The following is a 20446-nucleotide window of genomic DNA, read 5'->3' as shown; positions in this document are numbered from 1 at the left end:
GAGACAACAACTTTTTTGTGATAAATTTGTGTACAAATTGGGTTGAAAAGGCTAGTTTACGCTCTTTTAATTAATTATTGGCTAAATTTTCTGCGGGAATCTCGATCACACTGTTTTTAGTTTTTAACAAAGTTAGTAAATTCTGAAAATTAGGGTTCTCAGATGCATAAGTTATACAAAAATCAGCGGGAGAATTATGTTCAAACACGTAGAAAATAGCTAAGAAAGTAATTCCGTCAGTAATAAACCGTGTTATTTTACCCCTTCTAGTGTTTTCTATTGCTGTTAGATTAAGATGTTCTACAATAACTATTCCAGTTTGGTCCATGCACTGTTTAAAACCTCTATTGGTGAAATTGTACTTGTGAAACCGGTTAAAATGGGGGAATTCTCATCAATTTATGTTATTTTCAGGCTAAAAATCTATGTTGGGGGGATAAAATTTAGTTTAAAACCCGTTATTCTTTGTTAAATTTGAGCCTTATTGAGATTTATGTGGTCAAAACTTGGTTAATATTTACTAATTTTGTGTAAAAATGACGTTAATATGGCTATTTTCTTGAGTAATATTGGTTAAAATTGGATAGGAATGATGTTTTTAAGGCTTAAATGTGATTAGTATCCCGTAAATTATGATAAAAGTGACATTAATTTTGTTAAAATCTGGTTAATATTTGAGAATTTAGGTCAAAATGATATTTATTTGGTTAAAATTTGATTAATATTACCCCACCCGGGTCAAGGAATTGATAAAACAGAGTGAATATTCAACTAAGGAAGGCTTAAATTTAACCAAAATTGGGTTAGTTAATGTGAAAATGCAACAACGTGTGCTTAAATGTGTAGAAAATTAGATATAAATTACACTAAACACGTATTGGGGGGATGAATTCTGGTTAAATTTATGTTAAATTGTTTGAAAATGCTATATTTTGGTCAAAAATTCAGTAAAAATTAGACATATGTTACTCTAAATATGATTTGGGGGGATGAGTTCTGGTTAAAAATCTGCTATTTAGCGTGAAAATGCTAAAATTCTGCTGTGAATTTGGTGAAAATCGGCTAAAGTTTAGTTTAATTAGGTGTTGGGGCGGTGAAATTTGGATAATTTTTGGTTATTTGGAGTGTATATGCTACAATTTAATCATAAATTTGGTCCAAATTGGGTCAGAAATAGTCTAAACAAGTTTTGTGGGGATAAATTCTGTATAAATTCCGATTATTTAGAGTGAAAATAATAAAATTTAACCATAAATTTGGTCAAAATCGGGTTAGAAATAGACTAAACAGGTTATGGGGGGATGAATTTTGTATAACTTTCAATTATTTAGAGTGAAAATACTAAAATTCAACCATAAATTTGGTGAAAATTGGGTTAAAATCAAAATAAATATGTTTTGGGGGGATAAAATCTGGTTGAATTTCGGTTATTTAAAGTGTAAATACTAAAATTTAAACATAAATTTGATGAAAGTTGGGTGAAAATTAGGCTAAATAGGTTTTGGGGGGATGGTTTTTGGTTAAATTTCGACTATAAAATATGAAATTACTTCAATTGTTATATAAATAAAATAAAAATCGGACATAGATTACCCCGACCCGGGTCAGAACAATTTTACAAGAGCAAAGAATCAGTTGCCTGTTACTATTTTAATGTAAATTTACTGTATTTTGGTCGTAAATTTGATATAAATTACTCTATTTGTTTGTCTATTAGTGTGCTTTCACTTCTGTGGTAGTGGTTATTTTACTATTTTAATCCGATCGGATAGAAAAACAAAAATTCAGGCGTGATTCTTTCCTCTGGGCGCACCAGTTATCAAATTTGGCTGGGCTGCTACAGATCACACAATACGGGATCTCTTTAAGTATGCCAGTCAAACTTGACAAAAGATATAACAAATCGAAGGCAAAGATATATGCCTAAGACCTGTCTGTGCTATAAGTCTCAATTTAAAGTAGTTGGGGGGCTGAAAAGTTCAATTAATTAAATAGATAGTTTAAATGAACAAGCTTACACTGAGTAGTATTAGACCGGGTTTAGCTGTTACTTGATTGTGTTGTTGTTATTTGAGTGCGTCGTTGAAACTTCTTCCAGTCGATTTCTCACAAGTATGTTCTGTTGGAAAATTTGCTAAGTTGGAAATCTTTAAAAAAATTTCTCTGTTTAAATTTAGGAATTTATTTTGCAAGAAAAATGAAGCAGTTGTCTGCTGCTCGTCGTTGGCTCTGTTATTTGTCTCTCTAATTTTATTCCGTCCCACTTCGCTGAGAGAAACAATTAATTCCTCTCAGCTCCGTTTGGGCCGATAGGGAGCGAATCACAAACTCACGTTCATAGTGAGGTGCTTCTTAATTTTCCTATTGGCCGAGAAGGCAAGAGAATTAACTCTTTTTTATCTCACGGAAAAATTATTGAAACTCCAAAAAATAATAAAAATCTAAAAAGCTGAGAGCATCAATTATTGATTTCGTAGGCGCCTGTTTTCTGCTTTTCCCCTCTTCTAAAACCGCAACAATTATGGTTTTCTTGGGGGCTTTTTATGAGACTCTATTGTCTTTTCCCCTGAAGCAATCTGCTTCATCTTTATTGAACTTGGGGGGAAAGATCTGCATTGCAACTGTCAAAAGCAGAAGTAATTTAAATCAAAAGAAACTGTGGTTTTACAGGCCGCCTACGTTCAACAACGTACATTTTCTGTCCTGGATATAAACGAGGAGATCCAGGCCTAAAGTTGTGTTATTTAAATAAGTCGAACTGAGTTGTTTAAATACTTGTGTACTGGTAGTCTTAATAAGCGTTAGTTTGTTTAGCGCGCGGCGAAAGAATGGTTAATTAGCGCCTAAATACGTTCGCTCTAATGCGGGATTAATTATCCGTTCATTTGTAACGGCTCTCGTAATACTACAGCTTTAAATTATTTGCAAAGTACAGCTTCCGCATTGAGATTTTGCCCCTTATGGTCTGGACTTAAAGCTTCTTGAGGCCATTCCTCGCCAAAGTCTGTTTCCATATACTAAAAACATAAAAAAAGTAAAATTGTTTTTATAAATATCAAACTTTTGGTTGCTAGCCATCTTTGCCGCGGTATACTGTTAATTTAATCAAGTAGTTATAACTGTTTCGCGTGTTCAGAATTGGATCCATGCAGCTTGCGACCATGTCATGAGGATGGTGTGTGTACCTCGGACACCCAGGGCAACATCAGTTGCAGTTGTCCCCCCGGATGGGCTGGGGACGGGCTCTACTTCTGCGTCCGTAAGTTGGAATCACTTTCATTTCTGACTCTTTTTTTACACTAATTAAGGTCGGAGCTTGATTCTCAGAACGTCAAAAAAATTTTTGCAATAAATGGACGAAAAGCTTCAAATAAGACCAAAAAATTGAATTAGCGAACAGAGGTAGCTTAATTTTTAGCAGTAAAATTGTAACAAATGAATTTCTATGCTATCTTCAACAGAAAATATCAGCTCCGATTGTCATCGCAATCTAAGCAATGCTAGCAAAAGGAACTCATAAAAAGAGAAAAGGATCTGAACAATCGTCATTTTGACCCATTTTTTTCTGTTCTCGGTTAGTTTTACTTGAATGAATTTTCTCAATATTTGATCCAAAAAATTTGAAAATTTTTTCTATTAACTCTTACAATATTTTGGGATCAAACGAGAAAATATATTTTCTATTGGTTTGAGACTTTTTGTATTTCTTCAGGAAAATTCGGCTGATATTATCTGTAGTAATTTCTGTTTGAAAATTACCTGTGCTGAGGAATATTTTAAAATTGGGGTGGTTTGTAAATTTGGGGTGGTTTGTTTGCCAAAGGTTTTAATCATTTTTTCCTAAAAACTTTGATCAAAAGCGATAATTTTTTATATGTTTTTGGGCAAAATTTCTACTGGGGCAACACTGATGTTTCATAAAATGGTCCGTTCTTTTGCAAAATTGCGCCTTTTCTCTATTGGGATCTATATTGCGATGGGTTCAAAAATGGAATGCGACGTGACAAGATTTAGAGTTTGTTTATTTATGTTGTTGTTTACCAGCACCTGGTGGTTGTGAGGACGGTTTCAATGACACCTGTCACGTGTTAGCCAACTGCATAGATGACAAATGTGTCTGCAAGGATGGATATGAGGGAGACGGATGGATGTGTACAGGTAACAATTTCATTCATAATTAATACAAAATTTTAAAAAGAATGGTTCGAAAAAAGGGGAATAAGGAAATAATAGAAAGTGACAACATGCCACTGTTGGCCTAGTACTGCTCCACTCCGATTACGCAGAAACGACATGGCTAAATTATTTTTAATTGCGTACTTTGACCTCTAATCGAACCATCTATTCCGTTCCTCTAATTGACCTCTAATTGACCTCTAACCGAATCGTTTATTACTATTTGACAATAAGCCAGGGCCTTTATTCCAGAATTTGACCTCTAATGAGACCTTTATTCCATACTGAGCCCTCTGATCAAAAAACATATTCCAGACTTTGACCTCAGGTTAAACCGACTAGACACACTATTAAGCTAGATACGGCACAAATTTCCAGCTTCATGTTGCTAATGATAAAATAATTTTTGTTGGTGTGTTCACACGTGGTATTCAAAGCAGTTTTTACAATGGGGATGAATTGCGAGCACTCAGTGTTGCTAATTTATGAGTTTCTAATTTTTGTGTGTGTTAAGATATCGACGAATGCAACGAAACGGTAGTTGACGACTATTGTACCCCCGATAACAGGAATTGCACTAACCTCATTGGAAGCCACACGTGTGAGTGTCTTTACGGGTTTGGTGGAAACGCAACTGCAGGTGGAATCGGCTGCCACCCCCTTGCTAGGAATTGCTCCCATGCCCTGGAGACGAATTCGATTGAGCCGATGCCAAAGGGGAAGCAATTTGTGAAAACAACTCTCTTTATTGACATCTCTGAGGATCCGTCAGACCCAGAATTCATCGAGTACGAGGTTAGGTTTGTCAATTAGGGTGACGTTTTCAAAACGTCAAAACTGTATGCTCACACAACCAAGATTTTTTTGTTTAACATACAAAAAAATCATTACTAATTTTGGGGTATTCATAAAATAAGCTTGAACTAGTTCAGAATAAAACAACTTTTCAAGGTGACACTTTGTGTAGAGAGAAGAAGTCTCCATCACAAAGAAGCACCAAAAAGGGGTTATCAGAGAATCCCAAGTAGGCAAACTTAACGGAGCATAGGTGCCATGAGTATAGGTGCGCTCTTGGCTCTCAACTTGAAAGATATATTGATTCAGATTGAGTAGTTACACCTGCCCAGATGGTTTAATGTCCAAGTTCCGGCCTGTATGAGCCAAAAAACAATTAGTAGCTTTTACTATAATTCTACAACAATAAGAAACGCAGCACTAGTGTAACTTTTTAGTTTCTTCTACATCTGGAGTTTTCTTATCTTTTCAGAAACTCAATTTATTTTGTGACGGTTCGAACATTCCCGGAACAATGTTTCGCTTACATAAAAAATGCTGGAATTGCGATGAATAATGGTAAAAAAAATTGTTCACCGCGAAGCGCCCGCATCTTTTAGCGATGAATGCGGTGAAAGCTGTGAATTTTTATTTTTGCGGTGATTTAAGCGGTGAATTTTTGGCCCAAAACCGTTCAACTTACCAATTCAAATATGGCATCGGAGATGGTTTGATACAAGACCGCTACAAGTATCAACTATAGAACAAATAAAAAGAAGAACAATCGGAATGGATGCATTTTTTGCAAATCCGCAGACTGAATATACGGATCACAGTGATTTGTAAGTCTTTTTATGTAAGCTTCAATGAATATTGAGAAACTCCCACCTGCATTTTCTTACTGTGTCATGTGCAAAAATCTTAGAAAAATTGTCAAAATATTTTGGGATTTCTAATACATGCATATATATATATTTCGATTTCGGTTTTCACTGATTCCAAAAGCCCACTAAAACCCATATCTTTGAGGGCGATTGTTTTGAAGATATTCTTAAATAGTGAACTACATTAAACGCGTTAATTTGTTTTTTGGGGCTATCAAACTATGACATGTGTTCCAAAGGTGTCAGGACAAGTTACCCAATGCCATTATACCCAATGCCATTATACCCAATGCCAAAATAACCAATGCCATTATGCTCAATGAAAACATACCAAAAGCCATTATTCCCAATGTACTTTGATACTTCCCATTAAGACGCAGAGGTATACCCAAATCGTCATGGGCAGATATGCCCGATGCGTGTATCTTGTGTTTGATTTTACTAAGTTAATACATTGAAAATGGAACAATATTTCGGAAAATAGCTACTATAGCAGAAACCGACAAAATGGAAGGGAAATTAGCAAACCGTGTTCGCAAAAGTGTCCTAATCCTAGCCACGAAATACAAGTACAAACTTTATAACCTATTTTTCGCAAGGCTTGTATCACGCATCTGCTCCATATATGTATCGATTTTCTGCACGCAATGTAGCTCAATTTTGCTTATAATCCGCAATTAAGCCTAACTTAATTATTACGTATTTAATTAAGCCTAACTTATTACTACTAGTAGTACTTTATTACTAATTATTACTACTTATTAGTACTTTTTATTACTACTTATTTAATTCGGCCAGTCCCACATTGATATACAAAGCCTTTGATGTGCGAAAGATTTTTCGGAAAAAAATCAGTGTTTGTGGTTGCATGTATTTAAAGCACTTGAAAGCTTCAATTAAATCTTTATTAAAGTGCTTATTGCATGCTCAAAATGCGCGCGAATAATAGATGCCTAAATTGAGCGGGCGGAAACGTGCTACAAGACTTGTAACCTACTTTTCGTTCGAATGTTCTTTTTTTTCGCAAAATTGGTGGAACCCTACTTGCGAAAAGAAAGATACAAAGGATGTCTCCTAATTTCGTTCATTGTATGTATCTAATTTTCTAGCCAATTTTACTAAGGCGGAAGTTTTGGGGTACATCTCTGCGTCGTAATGCCGTTCAATAATCCGACAACAAATTAGCAGTCGTTATTATCCTATGTTTTAACATATTTAATGGCCATGGCCATGCCTCAGTGGACCGTGGGATTTGATATGAAACTGTCACAACCGAACATGGGATTAAATTATCCGCTTGTTCAATCATACGTGTAAGAGCTATTTTCTGCTAATTAGTACTTGGATTATGGAACGAAAATTTCAATGTGAATTGGGTATAACGGCATTGGGTATTTTGGCAATAGGTATAATGGCATTGGGTAAAATGACATTGGGTAAATTGTCATGTAACCGTTCCAAATTATAGCATGATAAGACAACAGCATCTGCGACCCTATCTGTCACACAATACTGTGTTCCCAGGGAAAAACCGAGGATTTCTTACGTTCACATGTAGTATACCGATTCTAAGAACCCGAACATACTGAATGTCTCAAATCGAACTTACCGATTCTAAGAAACTGAATATACCGAATCTAAGAAACCGATAATATCGAATCTAAGAAACCGAACATGCTGAGTCTAAGAAACTGAACATGCCGAATCTAAAATATCAAACATACCTAATCTAGGCAAATGAAGATACCGCACATTTCTTATATTTTAAAACTAGACTTTCCCAACACTTTATACGTTTGTTAAGAAACATAGCCCATCTAAGAAAACGAAGATATCTTCACTTTCGTTTGTTTTATTTTTGTTTTAAAAGCAAACGACCCAATCATTTCTTTCGCTTCAAATCAAACACATCAAACCTATGGAACCGAATACCAAACCTAAGAAACCAAACATACTAATCCTAAGAGACTTAAGATGCCACCAATATCGTATATTTTAAAACCAAACATACAGACACTTCTTACGTTTAGAACCGAACATACCTAATCTAAGAAACCAACGACACCCCCCAACTTCATTTGTATTAAAACTAAACGTTCCGAACATTTCTTACGTTTAAACAGCAAAGGTACCGAATTTAAGAAACCGAACAACCCGAAGCTTTCGTATGTCCCAGACTAATTTTTACTTTTAAAACCGAACATACCCAATAAAAAACCAAACAATCCGACGATTATCTAACGTTCAAAAGGGAAAATACAGAATCTAATAAACATATCGAATCCAAACCATCGAACACTGACAGTTTCTTACATTCGATGTCAAACATGCCAATCAAATGAACGATCGACGATTTGTGGAAAACCGAACATACCTAACCTATCATCTCTTGTTTTCGATTGGTCCTCTGGACTAGGTCAAGACTAAGCGTTAAACGGGGATGTCACCCAGTGAATTTCAGCACTGAATTAGTGTAAATCCAAGACTGACTAGAGACGTTTTTTTCCTCTTTCATACTATGCTCATTAAGTCATTCATTAGACGTTTCGGATTGCATTTGCGGAAATCTTTTTACACTCTGGCATTACAAAACTAAATCCGATATTGACATGTATCGGCAAGCATGAGTTTCAATGAGTTAACGTGATTTCTAGCGAGCTAATTGGCAAAAAAATGAGAAAAAAGCCCAACTGACAATTTTACTTTCTTCATTTTATGCTGGATCTATTTTCGTGTTCCATGACCTCAAACAAGTGTATTCTGATTTCAAGAAACACGACAAGTTTTACATGATAGTTCAGGTTTCTTAAGGGCAGTTTTGTGGTTGGTTAAGGCAACAAGTGGGGGGGGGGGGTTTGTACAATAGTTTCAACACTGTTTGTTTTACTGAAACTGATTTGAGACAATTTTTCGTGCTGAATCTGATTTATGAACACTGTTTACCCTTAAAAAACTTGTCTCCTCAAACAGACGCATGAATTGTGTCCTCTTGGAAGCATTGTAAAAACATATTAATTTGCCCTGCTGCAATTTAGTTCTTGTTCTGTTTTTCGACACCGATTAACTAGCTCCAATGGGTGTTATACACTTATTTAAGCTACCAAAAGTCTGTTCTTGCTACTTGCCTGCAGTGCTCAAGTGTTTAAACTCGTGGCACGCGTGACTAACTATTATGAACGGTATTGGTCTTTCCAATTATAGCCCCGAAATCATGATTATTATATTATAATGGGGGAAATAATTTCGTGGGGGTGGGGTTGTATAATGGAAAAGACCCAACGATATATACCATGATGAAGATGTAAAAATATCAACTATAAAGGGTCATAATAATCTACCTGCTGGAGGGGGGGAGTGAGGTGTTCCAAAACAGGAGGCACATACAGTTTTCAATTATAGATGGTGACATTGTACCAACGAATGCTAGAAAGCTATTGTTACCCAGTTCATCTGGGTCCCATGCGTTAAACGGGGATGTCACCCAGTGAATTTCAGCACTGAATTAGTGTAAATCCAAGACTGACTAGAGACGTTTTTTTCCTTTTTCATGCTATGCTCAAGTCATTCATTAGACGTTTCGGATTGCATTTGCGGAAATCTTTTTACACTCTGGCATTGCAAAACTAAATCCGATATTGACATGTATCGGCAAGCATGAGTTTCAATGAGTTAACGTGATTTCTAGCAAGCTAATTGGCAAAAAAATGAGAAAAAGCCCCACTGACAATTTTACTTTCTTCATTTTATGCTGGATCTATTTTCGTGTTCCATGACCTCAAACAAGTGTATTCTGATTTCAAGAAACACGACAAGTTTTACACGATAGTTCAGGTTTCTTAAGGGCAAATTTGTGGTTGGTTAAGGCAACAAGTGGGGGGGGGGGTTGTACAATAGTTTCAACACTGTTTGTTTTACTGAAACTGATTTGAGACAATTTTTCGTGCTGAATCTGATTTATGAACACTGTTTACCCTTAAAAAACTTGTCTCCTCAAACAGGCGCATGAATTGTGTCCTCTTGGAAGCATTGTAAAAACATATTAATTTGCCCCGCTGCAATTTAGTTCTTGTTCTGTTTTTCGACACCGATTAACTAGCTCCAATGGGTGTTATACACTTATTTAAGCTACCAAACGTCTGTTCTTGCTACTTGCCTGCAGTGCTTAAGTGTTTAGACTCGTGGCACGCATAACTAACTATTATGAACGGTATTGGTCTTTCCAATTTTAGCCCCGAAGTCATGATTATTATATTATAATGGGGGAAATAATTTCGTGGGGGTGGGGTTGTATAATGGGAAAGACCCAACGATATATACCATGATGAAGATGTAAAAATATCAACTATAAAGGGTCATAATAATCTACCTGCTGGAGGGGGGGAGTGAGGTGTTCCAAAACAGGAGGCACATACAGTTTTCAATTATAGATGGTGACATTGTACCAACGAATGCAAGAAAGCTATTGTTACCCAGTTCATCTGAGTCCCATGCGTTAAACGGGGATGTCACCCAGTGAATTTCAGCACTGAATTAGTGTAAATCCAAGACTGACTAGAGACGTTTTTTTCCTTTTTCATGCTATGCTCAAGTCATTCATTAGACGTTTCGGATTGCATTTGCGGAAATCTTTTTACACTCTGGCATTGCAAAACTAAATCCGATATTGACATGTATCGGCAAGCATGAGTTTCAATGAGTTAACGTGATTTCTAGCAAGCTAATTGGCAAAAAAATGAGAAAAAGCCCCACTGACAATTTTACTTTCTTCATTTTATGCTGGATCTATTTTCGTGTTCCATGACCTCAAACAAGTGTATTCTGATTTCAAGAAACACGACAAGTTTTACACGATAGTTCAGGTTTCTTAAGGGCAAATTTGTGGTTGGTTAAGGCAACAAGTGGGGGGGGGGGGTTGTACAATAGTTTCAACACTGTTTGTTTTACTGAAACTGATTTGAGACAATTTTTCGTGCTGAATCTGATTTATGAACACTGTTTACCCTTAAAAAACTTGTCTCCTCAAACAGGCGCATGAATTGTGTCCTCTTGGAAGCATTGTAAAAACATATTAATTTGCCCTGCTGCAATTTAGTTCTTGTTCTGTTTTTCGACACCGATTAACTAGCTCCAATGGGTGTTATACACTTATTTAAGCTACCAAACGTCTGTTCTTGCTACTTGCCTGCAGTGCTTAAGTGTTTAGACTCGTGGCACGCGTAACTAACTATTATGAACGGTATTGGTCTTTCCAATTTTAGCCCCGAAATCATGATTATTATATTATAATGGGGGAAATAATTTCGTGGGGGTGGGGTTGTATAATGGGAAAGACCCAACGATATATACCATGATGAAGATGTAAAAATATCAACTATAAAGGGTCATAATAATCTACCTGCTGGAGGGGGGGAGTGAGGTTTTCCAAAACAGGAGGCACATACAGTTTTCAATTATAGATGGTGACATTGTACCAACGAATGCTAGAAAGCTATTGTTACCCAGTTCATCTGAGTCCCATGTACTGGCAGAAAACGACACGGATTTCAGTTACACGCTCGGTTAAATTTGACCTCGACGATTTTGGTATATTGGTTTGATTTCAGTTTGACCCCTCCAGTTACAGATATTGTACCATTGTAAAAATATGACTCGTGCATGGGGGGTGTCTGCAAATAACATGCACCCTTTTTTGGGGGGGGGGAGGCTGGGGGAGGTACGAGTGGAAAAGATGCGGTATGACCATGTTTATTTCTTGTGAGTTTTAGGTCCTATGTAACAAAGACGGGGACATGGAAGTGCCATCAACAGATAACACGTGTTCTGGGAGACGACGTTTCTTCGCTCCAGATGAGGACGCTCTCAAAGCTGCCCGGATCATGGTGCAGAACCCGGCATACAAGTGCATACAGCGAATTGAGTAAGTCATAACGACATATACTAGATCCATATACCCGATGTTCTTAACCCCCCCCCCCCTTTCCCTCGGGCTTGTGTTTCTCATCTTCCGGTACCCGTTAGTCCATTTTGTTATGGTCAGTAACCGTAAAATTAACAAACTTGAAGCTTACAATTATTTCCGAGGAGCTCAAAGTCGAATTGCAATTTTATTGAATTTACTGATAAAATGTTTATAAACGCTCGGCTTTTTATTCCAATTCGGAGGAAAGTGAATAACTCAGTAGCACTATAATAAAGTAAAGTTTTGACTCACGCTAAATCTGTTAGATCCGGAGAGCAATTTTTCGAGGTATATACGTGTATAAAATCAAAAGAGTGAAAATAGAAGCATCAGATAGTTTTTCGGGCTGTCGGTCTAGTCTTGCAAAATTATATTAGTCTTGACTCAAGTTTAAATGCTCTATCGATAACTTGGCCATAGAAGTTTTCTTGATAAATGATAAGATTTGATAAGATTTCAATGAGATCGTAGCAACAACACATTCTACAAATAGAAGGCTTGAAAAAGCGTTTCAAGATCTTGACAAAACTTTACAATAACTTTATATTGGGAAGTCATACAAAATTGTGGTTTTTGGTTAAAGCAAAAGCTCAATTGTTTAATTCTGTTTCGCCCCTTGCCTAGTGGGCATATAACTTTTACGGCCCCGGTTCCATATTTAATGTTAACGTGCTAAATAACAGTACATAATTTGCAACTAGGAGAATAAATTTACGGGGGTCGGAGGGGGGCAGATTAGATCAAAAACGTTTGCCTACTCATTCGCTTACAGTATTCTGAACGATTGTCGATGCTTTAAATATTTTTCATTACCTAAATGGGCCACAAATAGAGAAATCGTTCACAGAACATTGTCCACGTCAGGCAAATAAGTAGTTCCAAATTAGAGATCAATTAGCGTAAAAGTTAGATCAATTTTCTGTTTAAATATAATAAAACTTGTCATTGTTTTCCAAAAAATATCAACAATGTCCACTAAACAAAAAGTAAAGAAGCAGAATTGATTTAAGGTGCGCAAATGACAGCAAAAATATCAGCTATTGCCAGCTTTATAAAAAAAATTGAGATCATCGAATATTTTTTGTTTTAAGCCGCAAACATTATGCTACCTATTAGCGTGGTATTGTTGAAAAAAATTGGAAACATCCCTGAGGAGACACCAGTAATAGTAGACTGAGCAACAGTCGCCGAGGAGGGTGGGGAAGGTCATTTAAAACGATAGGATAACTTTGCGGAAATGAGTCTTCCATGTATTAGGATATGCTAGTAGTAAGCAGAAGCAGAGCTGGAAAAATTTGGGGAGGCACTTGTCACAAAATTTTACAGTTTATTTGAAGATAATACACACAGGAGAATTAAACAACACGGTAAACAATCCGCACCTGAACAAATGCATGCTGGAAAATTTCTCTCTCAGTAGATTTCAAAGTTTAACATTTTTATGTAGCCACCTCAATGTGATAAGATTAGGTTTAGCCGTCGCTATTATTTGAGATTAGGTAGACCCTTCTATAAGTTTCAGGATGACGTATAACCACCTCAGTTTATTAAAATTAGATAAAGCCGCTGCAATCTATTAGGATTAGTTATAACCACGGCAAGGTATTAGGATTAGGTAAAACCAACGCAATATATTAGCGTTAAGTATAGTCCACCAAATGCTTTAATATGTGGTATTGCCGACTACATTTATTCTGATTGGGTGTAGCCAATTATATGTATGCTCTGGTGGCCGCCGTATTGCCCGACAGGGCGTTTAGCCGGCAACCAAAAAAATGAGAAATTTAACCGACAATTTAAGTAAAATGAGCAATAAAACTTAATCTGAAGCTGCGATTGGCCAATTTAAAACACTATTTCGTAAGCGGACACATATAACGGAATTTTTTCATCAACTAGTGTAATTAACGAAGGTCTATCCGTGGTCGGACCGTATTTTACCGCATCTGGCCGTGCCTCGCGGGCCATGGCCATGCCTCAGCGGCCGGTGGGACTTGATATGAATCTATCACAACCGAACTACTGATGGACCAATGAGACTTTATGACCAGTTGAAGTAAATTTTATGACCAATTATGATAAAACTGTCAGCTAAATTTCTCATTTTTTCCTTGTCGGCTAAACGCCCGGTCGGCCAATTGTCCTAGCACCGTATTCTCTGTATAATACTTTGAACATAACGAGATTGCGAAATGGGAGTGCGCTGGGACCCTGGCCCACAAGGACTACCTCTTGCTAAAAGGGAACATTGTACTATAAAAGCTTCAATGTTCCTGTCCGCTCTTTCATTGAAAGTCGACAACAAAAATATTCTAGTAATTCACGCCGATTCCTGATATTTAGAACAAAAATTAGTAGCTAAAGAACTAGGTCAATAAACTTCGGATTATTTTACCATGAAATTAGAAAAATCACATATAATTACCAACAAGATTTCAAACCTTGCACATCATATATGTTGTTCAAGTTCGTGCATAGAAACTGAAAATGTTGAACTGGGACAAAAATTGTAAAACTCCTCCCAAAATCTCCACTTTCTGAAGTTAAGGTTGTGTCCTCTTCTGATGCTTTCTCTCAAAAATATTCATTTTGCGAGTGTTCGAGTCAGCAATCAGCATAGTAATAGTCTTGATTGAGTCAAGTATCCGTTTTCCAATGCCCTCCATCTTAACAACTGGGCGTGTTGATGATAATGAAGCTAAGATTTGGTAGCCTTCGAACACAAATTGACGGAAGTAATCCCATATAAATGAAATTTAGCTCTGAAATTTGTTCAAAATCTGTCTCAGTGAATTGTTCTCCAGGACCATTAATCTTTCTCTGCTTTGCTTTGCCAGTAAGGTCAATGCCCGTAATTTCAATCTCAGAACCAAAGTCAAAAAGGTCGTTTTCCTCAATAAAAAGCAACCACTGGATTTTTGTGCCTCAAATAGAACGTTAACTGATTTTTTTGTCAACAAAATTGCGGTAAAAATTTCCATATTTTTTAATAGGCAAGTTTTGATTCTATTCGTACATCACAAAAATTAAATGCAAAATTGTTTTCTCAGAAGTCATTTTTTTCCCACAACTGAGCCTTAATAGCTAAAAAAATAAAAATTGCTCTTGAAATCTCAAGAATTAATTCGACCTTTCACTGAAATTACAAAACTTTAATATCAGTTTTTCCTTAAATTTTCAAAAAATGAACAATATCCGAAGTTGAAAAAGAAACAAAATCTTTGCTACATAGTAAACACTTAAATATGTTTTCCAAGTAGATGTTTCACATTTTTTTCCGCAATTATTTTTGCGTCTTTAACTTTTTCGAAATTTTTTTCAGTTGAAAAATTTTGTGAGAAAAAATTTACAATTTTGATGAAAGATTGAATTAATCACAAAAGAAATTTTCAATACACAGCAACTTCAATAACATTATGAAAAAAGACGAAATTTTTACAAAGACAAAAAAAACAGAAATTTGAACAGAGATGTCGGTCTTTCGAGCAGCATATTCTGGCAGGTTTTGAATTTCGTTATCAAAACCCTCAAAATCAATCGCTCAATTCTATTAGAGGTTTCCATTTGCTGAAAGCTAACAAAGTTAGCAGGTTTATCACTAAAAAAAAATGTGAGCTATGGAGGGAGCTAGGGAATATTTTTGGAAGAAGTTGACTTTGAGGGAGTAGCCGGAATGTTGCTAGACCTATAGTGATGGATAAAACTTTTCTTTATTTGTTACTGTGGAACTTTTACTGATACTCAACGCGCTATGTCCCTTTCTGTAACTTTCTATATTTGGAGAAAGTTTTTTTCCTTCTTGGGACTTCATACTTTACATCATTCTGTCTTCTTGAATCACTGATTTGGTACAAATCCTTCATCCAACCGGAATGTTGATTGAATGCTGCCCGGGATATAGGTAGTTCCCAAGACGGATTCCGCAATAGGAATATAATTGTGGCCGCTAAAAACATAGACATCATCGCCAGATTTCCTTGCGGATTTTTTGTGATGAAACTTGTCCCCTGACGATATGTTAGCAACGGTTTTTCTTTTGGTGGCCAAGTATGTGTCATGCAGTGACTCAAGGGACAAACATTGATTCATACAAGCCGTTCGACAAAAATCTGATATGTATGAAAAGATGTTTTTCATCAAAGGATCTTGGTAAAAGGATCTTTATTCTGCTCCAGGAACTTCGTTTTCAGATGAATTATATAGCAGAGAGTAAGTTAGAATAAAAGGGATTCTTTTATTACTAAGGTAGAGAAAAACACTAAAGTTGGGAAGAGGCTGGTTAAAAATGAGCGGTGTTGTGTAGATAGGAAGAAAAATCAGATCATTAAAGCGAGAAATCAAGAAAAGGTGTAAGAAAATTGATGATGGCTACAATAACATCCCTTTTATAGTTTTCTCTTTCCAATAAGAGCGCTTTTTCCATAAAAGGTAGTATTTACTAGAAAAAGATTTGATTGAAAAAAACTACTAGAATTGATTGGAAAAACTGACGTTTAAGTAAAATATCGGTGAATATTTCTCATTCAAAAAGAAAGCCGCTGATACGTGTTCTCAAGTTTTCGACTCTAGGGTACTTTAGTTAGAATGAGGTAAATTTACTTGCCAAAATTTCTAGCTTTGTCAACTTTTTTTTACAACTCTTTTTTTATTTGGATCTCGGAAATTTCTTCCTTTCTTGGAATCAAAATTTTGCATATAGTTATTAGGTAAACGATTTCTAATTCGATTTGTAATCCCTTTCTATTGCAGTTGTTATAATAACGGGAAAACGAAGCACTGAAAGGAAAATGTTATTGTGTTATGGTTTCCGGAAGAAGAATAATGTTGGTTTATGATATATTTCTGTTTTGCTCCAATACCTCGGGGACAGAAATTAAAATATTTTCTTTTCGTTTTCTGTTGTGTAACTCATATGACAAAATTCAATGATATGTTTTGCAGCGATTTCCTCATAGATGAACTGTTTCGTGAAAAATGTTGCATATTCAAAACTTTACCTAAATTGGATTACTCTGGTGGCTTGGGTGAATTTGACCAAGAATTCGTCCAAAAAAAATCCACATCAATTTCTTTATTTTTGTATGCTTTGGGAAAACGTTTCTCCTTGTAATTATTTTCCTCGATATGCAAGCGGTTCGGATGTAAATTTTCTCATGAATTTTTAATAATGTTTGTTTATACGCTATAAATATAAAGAAATAATTAAAGAGAAAATATATGAACAGAACAACATCGTTGAATTTTTAACAATTTGACTAAAGTTGAAGTTGGATTGTCTGGAAGTCTCTAACACCATTACCCGGATATCTGTTATCTTCAATGAAAGAAAGAGGTTTTTTTCTCTAAAGTTTTAAAGTGATTGTAAAACACTTGCAGAGTACTACCGATGAAAGAGAATTCCTCTTGTTGACACTAACTGTTGTTGTTTCTAAGATTAAAAAATGTGATAGACAGGCTTTCTAAAAGCAATTACAATGCTTGAAGGCTTCAATTTATTTGATTGAGCAACCATTCTCTTGTACTTATTGTGGATTGTCTCTGAAAAACTTTTGGAAAAAGAAGGTTTCATCAAATTGTGACAACAATTTAAAAAATTGGCAAATAACCAAAGCTTTAGATTTCAAACTCTTACACAGGATTAAAATTATACATTTCAATGCTTATTTTAAAAGTTAAACCGTTGTATAATAGAACACTGTGAAAGATTTATTTCCTTTATAGAATCTTCAAGAGCATTCTTTTTGCGAATTAATACTATATAATAGAAGTCACATCAATTGGTTGTATGATATTGATTAGACTTGCCAGTAATTATTGTTAAGATTAAATTCATTTTCATTTTAATAATTTTCTGTTTATACACTGGTCCTCAGCAATCTTTCTGAAATTAAATTTGTTGCAAGAACAATTTTCAATACCTGCTCTTGATAAAAACCACTTCCTAAAAATGAAGGAAAATGGGAAATGTTAGTGAAGAAACATGTAGCTAGTTGCAAGCACTCTCGTGCTACTGTGATTATGTTTTGCCCCAAAAATTACGATTATGTTACGACGCAAAAAGAGGAGTTATCATATTGGTAATCATAACGAGTTTAGAGATGCTAGGCTTGGTACGACTGACAAAAGTTGGTATTTTAGTTTGAAATTGAATGTGTCTAGAAAAAGATGAGGGCAAAATATCAACAAAACTTCCAGCAAACGATTGAAAATCAGTTTTTATACTTACAGCAACATTTTGAATACCCGAACACCTTTCTTGTTTTTGGCATTACAGTAAAAGTATTATAAACTCTTAACCTCAACATTATCTCATTCGTCAGAGATGGATATATAAATATATATAAACAAAAATACACCTATATATATATATATATATATATATATATATATATATATATATATACATATATATATATATATATATATATATATATATATTATATATATATATATGTAAATATATATACACATATATATATATATATATATATATATATATGTACACACATATATATATATATATATATATATATATATATATATATATGTATGTATATATACATATATATATATATATATATATATATATACATATATATTTGTATATATATATATATATATATATATATATATATATACATATAAATTTATATATATATATATATATATATATATATATATATATATTCAACCTACCGTTATTAAAAAGTCATAATTTTATTTCCTACACAATACGTGCTATTCAATTCTCTGGTAATCTGAACCTTTTGGGAGGAGCTACTTATATTGATTCATTTCTCCAGACGTATAAAACTGAGGAGAAAAAGAATTGATGTTTTCTCACAAAACGGGTAAAGACATACTAGCATCCGGATGCACTCTTCCCAACTTGGCTGATATTTGTCTCCACAATTCAACGAATGACAAAATTTTCTGATTCTTGAAGTTGACAAGATTTACGCTTTAAAACATGAGAGGATATGACTTGCGGTTTTTTAATTGTTTTCAATAGGCAAACTGTAGCTGATCAGACCAGCATTTGAAATTTGGACAACCTTTGTAAACTTAGTTTGGGAATTGAACTGGGCCAACTTTAATCTTTTTCAATATCTCAGGATATTTTGATCGGGGATTACACGCCTTGGGAGTATGAATCAGGTTTAGCCATTTAAAAAACTTTGTTGTTTCATCATTTCAAGTGCAGCAAACCGAGTGCTCAAAAGACAGTTTCTATACAACAAGGAACCAGAAGGAAAACAATGGCTTTGGCGTTGATGGCGTTTTCTTTTTGATATAACACAGCATATGAGTTAATGAGTTGTTGCTTTTAATTCTATCACTAAAAATTTAAACTTCTTGCGAAAAAACTCATTTTTGAAAGAGAAAAAGAAAACTCAACTAATTATAAGGAGATTAATTGAAAAACCAAAGACATAATATTGTTGTCGAACTGTAGTTTATTTTTCACGGGACGGAGTTGAATAGATTGAGAGAGCGTGAAAAATCATATGCGAATTTTGCTTTCAAACTGCATTTAAAGCAGGAACCTCTTCTAGCCAAATCAGTAATGAAAAAAAAGGATGCCTGCGCAGCGATGTTGAAATTTAAAAAGGGTTGATGTACTTTTGTTTCTTTTTAAAACTTTCAACGTTAGCTCAATTGATATTGGAAAATACATGAGAACAGTTCCTATTAGAAACAATCCGATCAAGCAACAGCCTATGTTGTTCAAACATTACGTCGGAAAATGGAATTGTTATCATTTTATTACTCAATTTTTGAATAGATTCAAATATACAAGAATTTAGCGATATTTGAAGTAAAAATCTGAAAAATGTTTCAACAGATCTGTTAAATCAGTGATAGTTGCCAGAGGAGCAAGAGATGAGGCATTCTTCTAGCGTTGTTGCCGAGACCATGAAGTTGTTAGGTCACATCTCGATTATAGAAGTGTTGATAGAAGTAGACATAGAGAGGCCATATAGCTGAACGATAAAAAACAGAGATAATAAACTGAGACAATTTTAAATGATTGAAAAATATTTCAGAAGAGTTTTTACCAATTTGCAAAATCAGTATTTCAGCAATGTGAACCACTGGTAGTAGGGTTTTTAAAATGTCAATAGTCAAAGCTGCGTCTGCTACTAACTTTTTTGACATATTGTGAGATGTTGACAAAATTGAAAACTTGAAAATTAGTACAGTTCCTGTACAGTTATCTCATGAAAATTGATACCGTTGCATAAGACAAGACAGTAACAGAAGTATCCGGAGAATGAGAGAGAGAAAAAAGATTGTGTTAATTCGTTCAGAGTTGTCGCATGAAAAATTTGTTCACCAAAATTCGTTGTGCTAAACAAAAAAGCAAGAAAACGTTATACACATCTCTTCAAAGAGGAGAATGGAGGTACTGAAATGGTTGCTGTATGGCGTTAGACATTTTCTTATAACGATTCAAAGTCCGACAAAGAGAAACTTAATAGCAAAGTTCTAAACAAAAGATCTTTGCTGGAAGTTGGAAACGGACTAACGGAAAATTTTTGCCGAGTATTGGACAAAAGAATGGCAATAACATGCAGCAGCTATACATATTTGGCTTAATACTTTGCCTCGGTTACACCTAATCTCAAAATATTGCAAGGATTGTACATAA

General features: G+C 34.9%; 1 protein-coding gene across 1 annotated transcript in view; it reads left to right on the top strand.

Annotated features, from left to right (window-relative positions):
- Positions 1-20446, top strand: part of LOC142334995 (uncharacterized) — a 384183-nt gene that overhangs the window by 73783 nt on the left and 289954 nt on the right. Inside the window, exons 16-19 of the mRNA XM_075383322.1 lie at positions 3137-3259; positions 4045-4158; positions 4691-4971; positions 11600-11751. Of these exons, the coding sequence (XP_075239437.1) occupies positions 3137-3259; positions 4045-4158; positions 4691-4971; positions 11600-11751 (670 nt within the window). The remainder of the gene's footprint in view (positions 1-3136; positions 3260-4044; positions 4159-4690; positions 4972-11599; positions 11752-20446) is intronic.

Source organism: Convolutriloba macropyga, chromosome 2 (genome assembly GCF_964194025.1).
Source record: "Convolutriloba macropyga chromosome 2, txConMacr16.3, whole genome shotgun sequence".
Taxonomy (NCBI): Eukaryota; Metazoa; Xenacoelomorpha; order Acoela; family Convolutidae; genus Convolutriloba; species Convolutriloba macropyga.
This window is presented reverse-complemented; position numbering and strand designations above follow the sequence as displayed.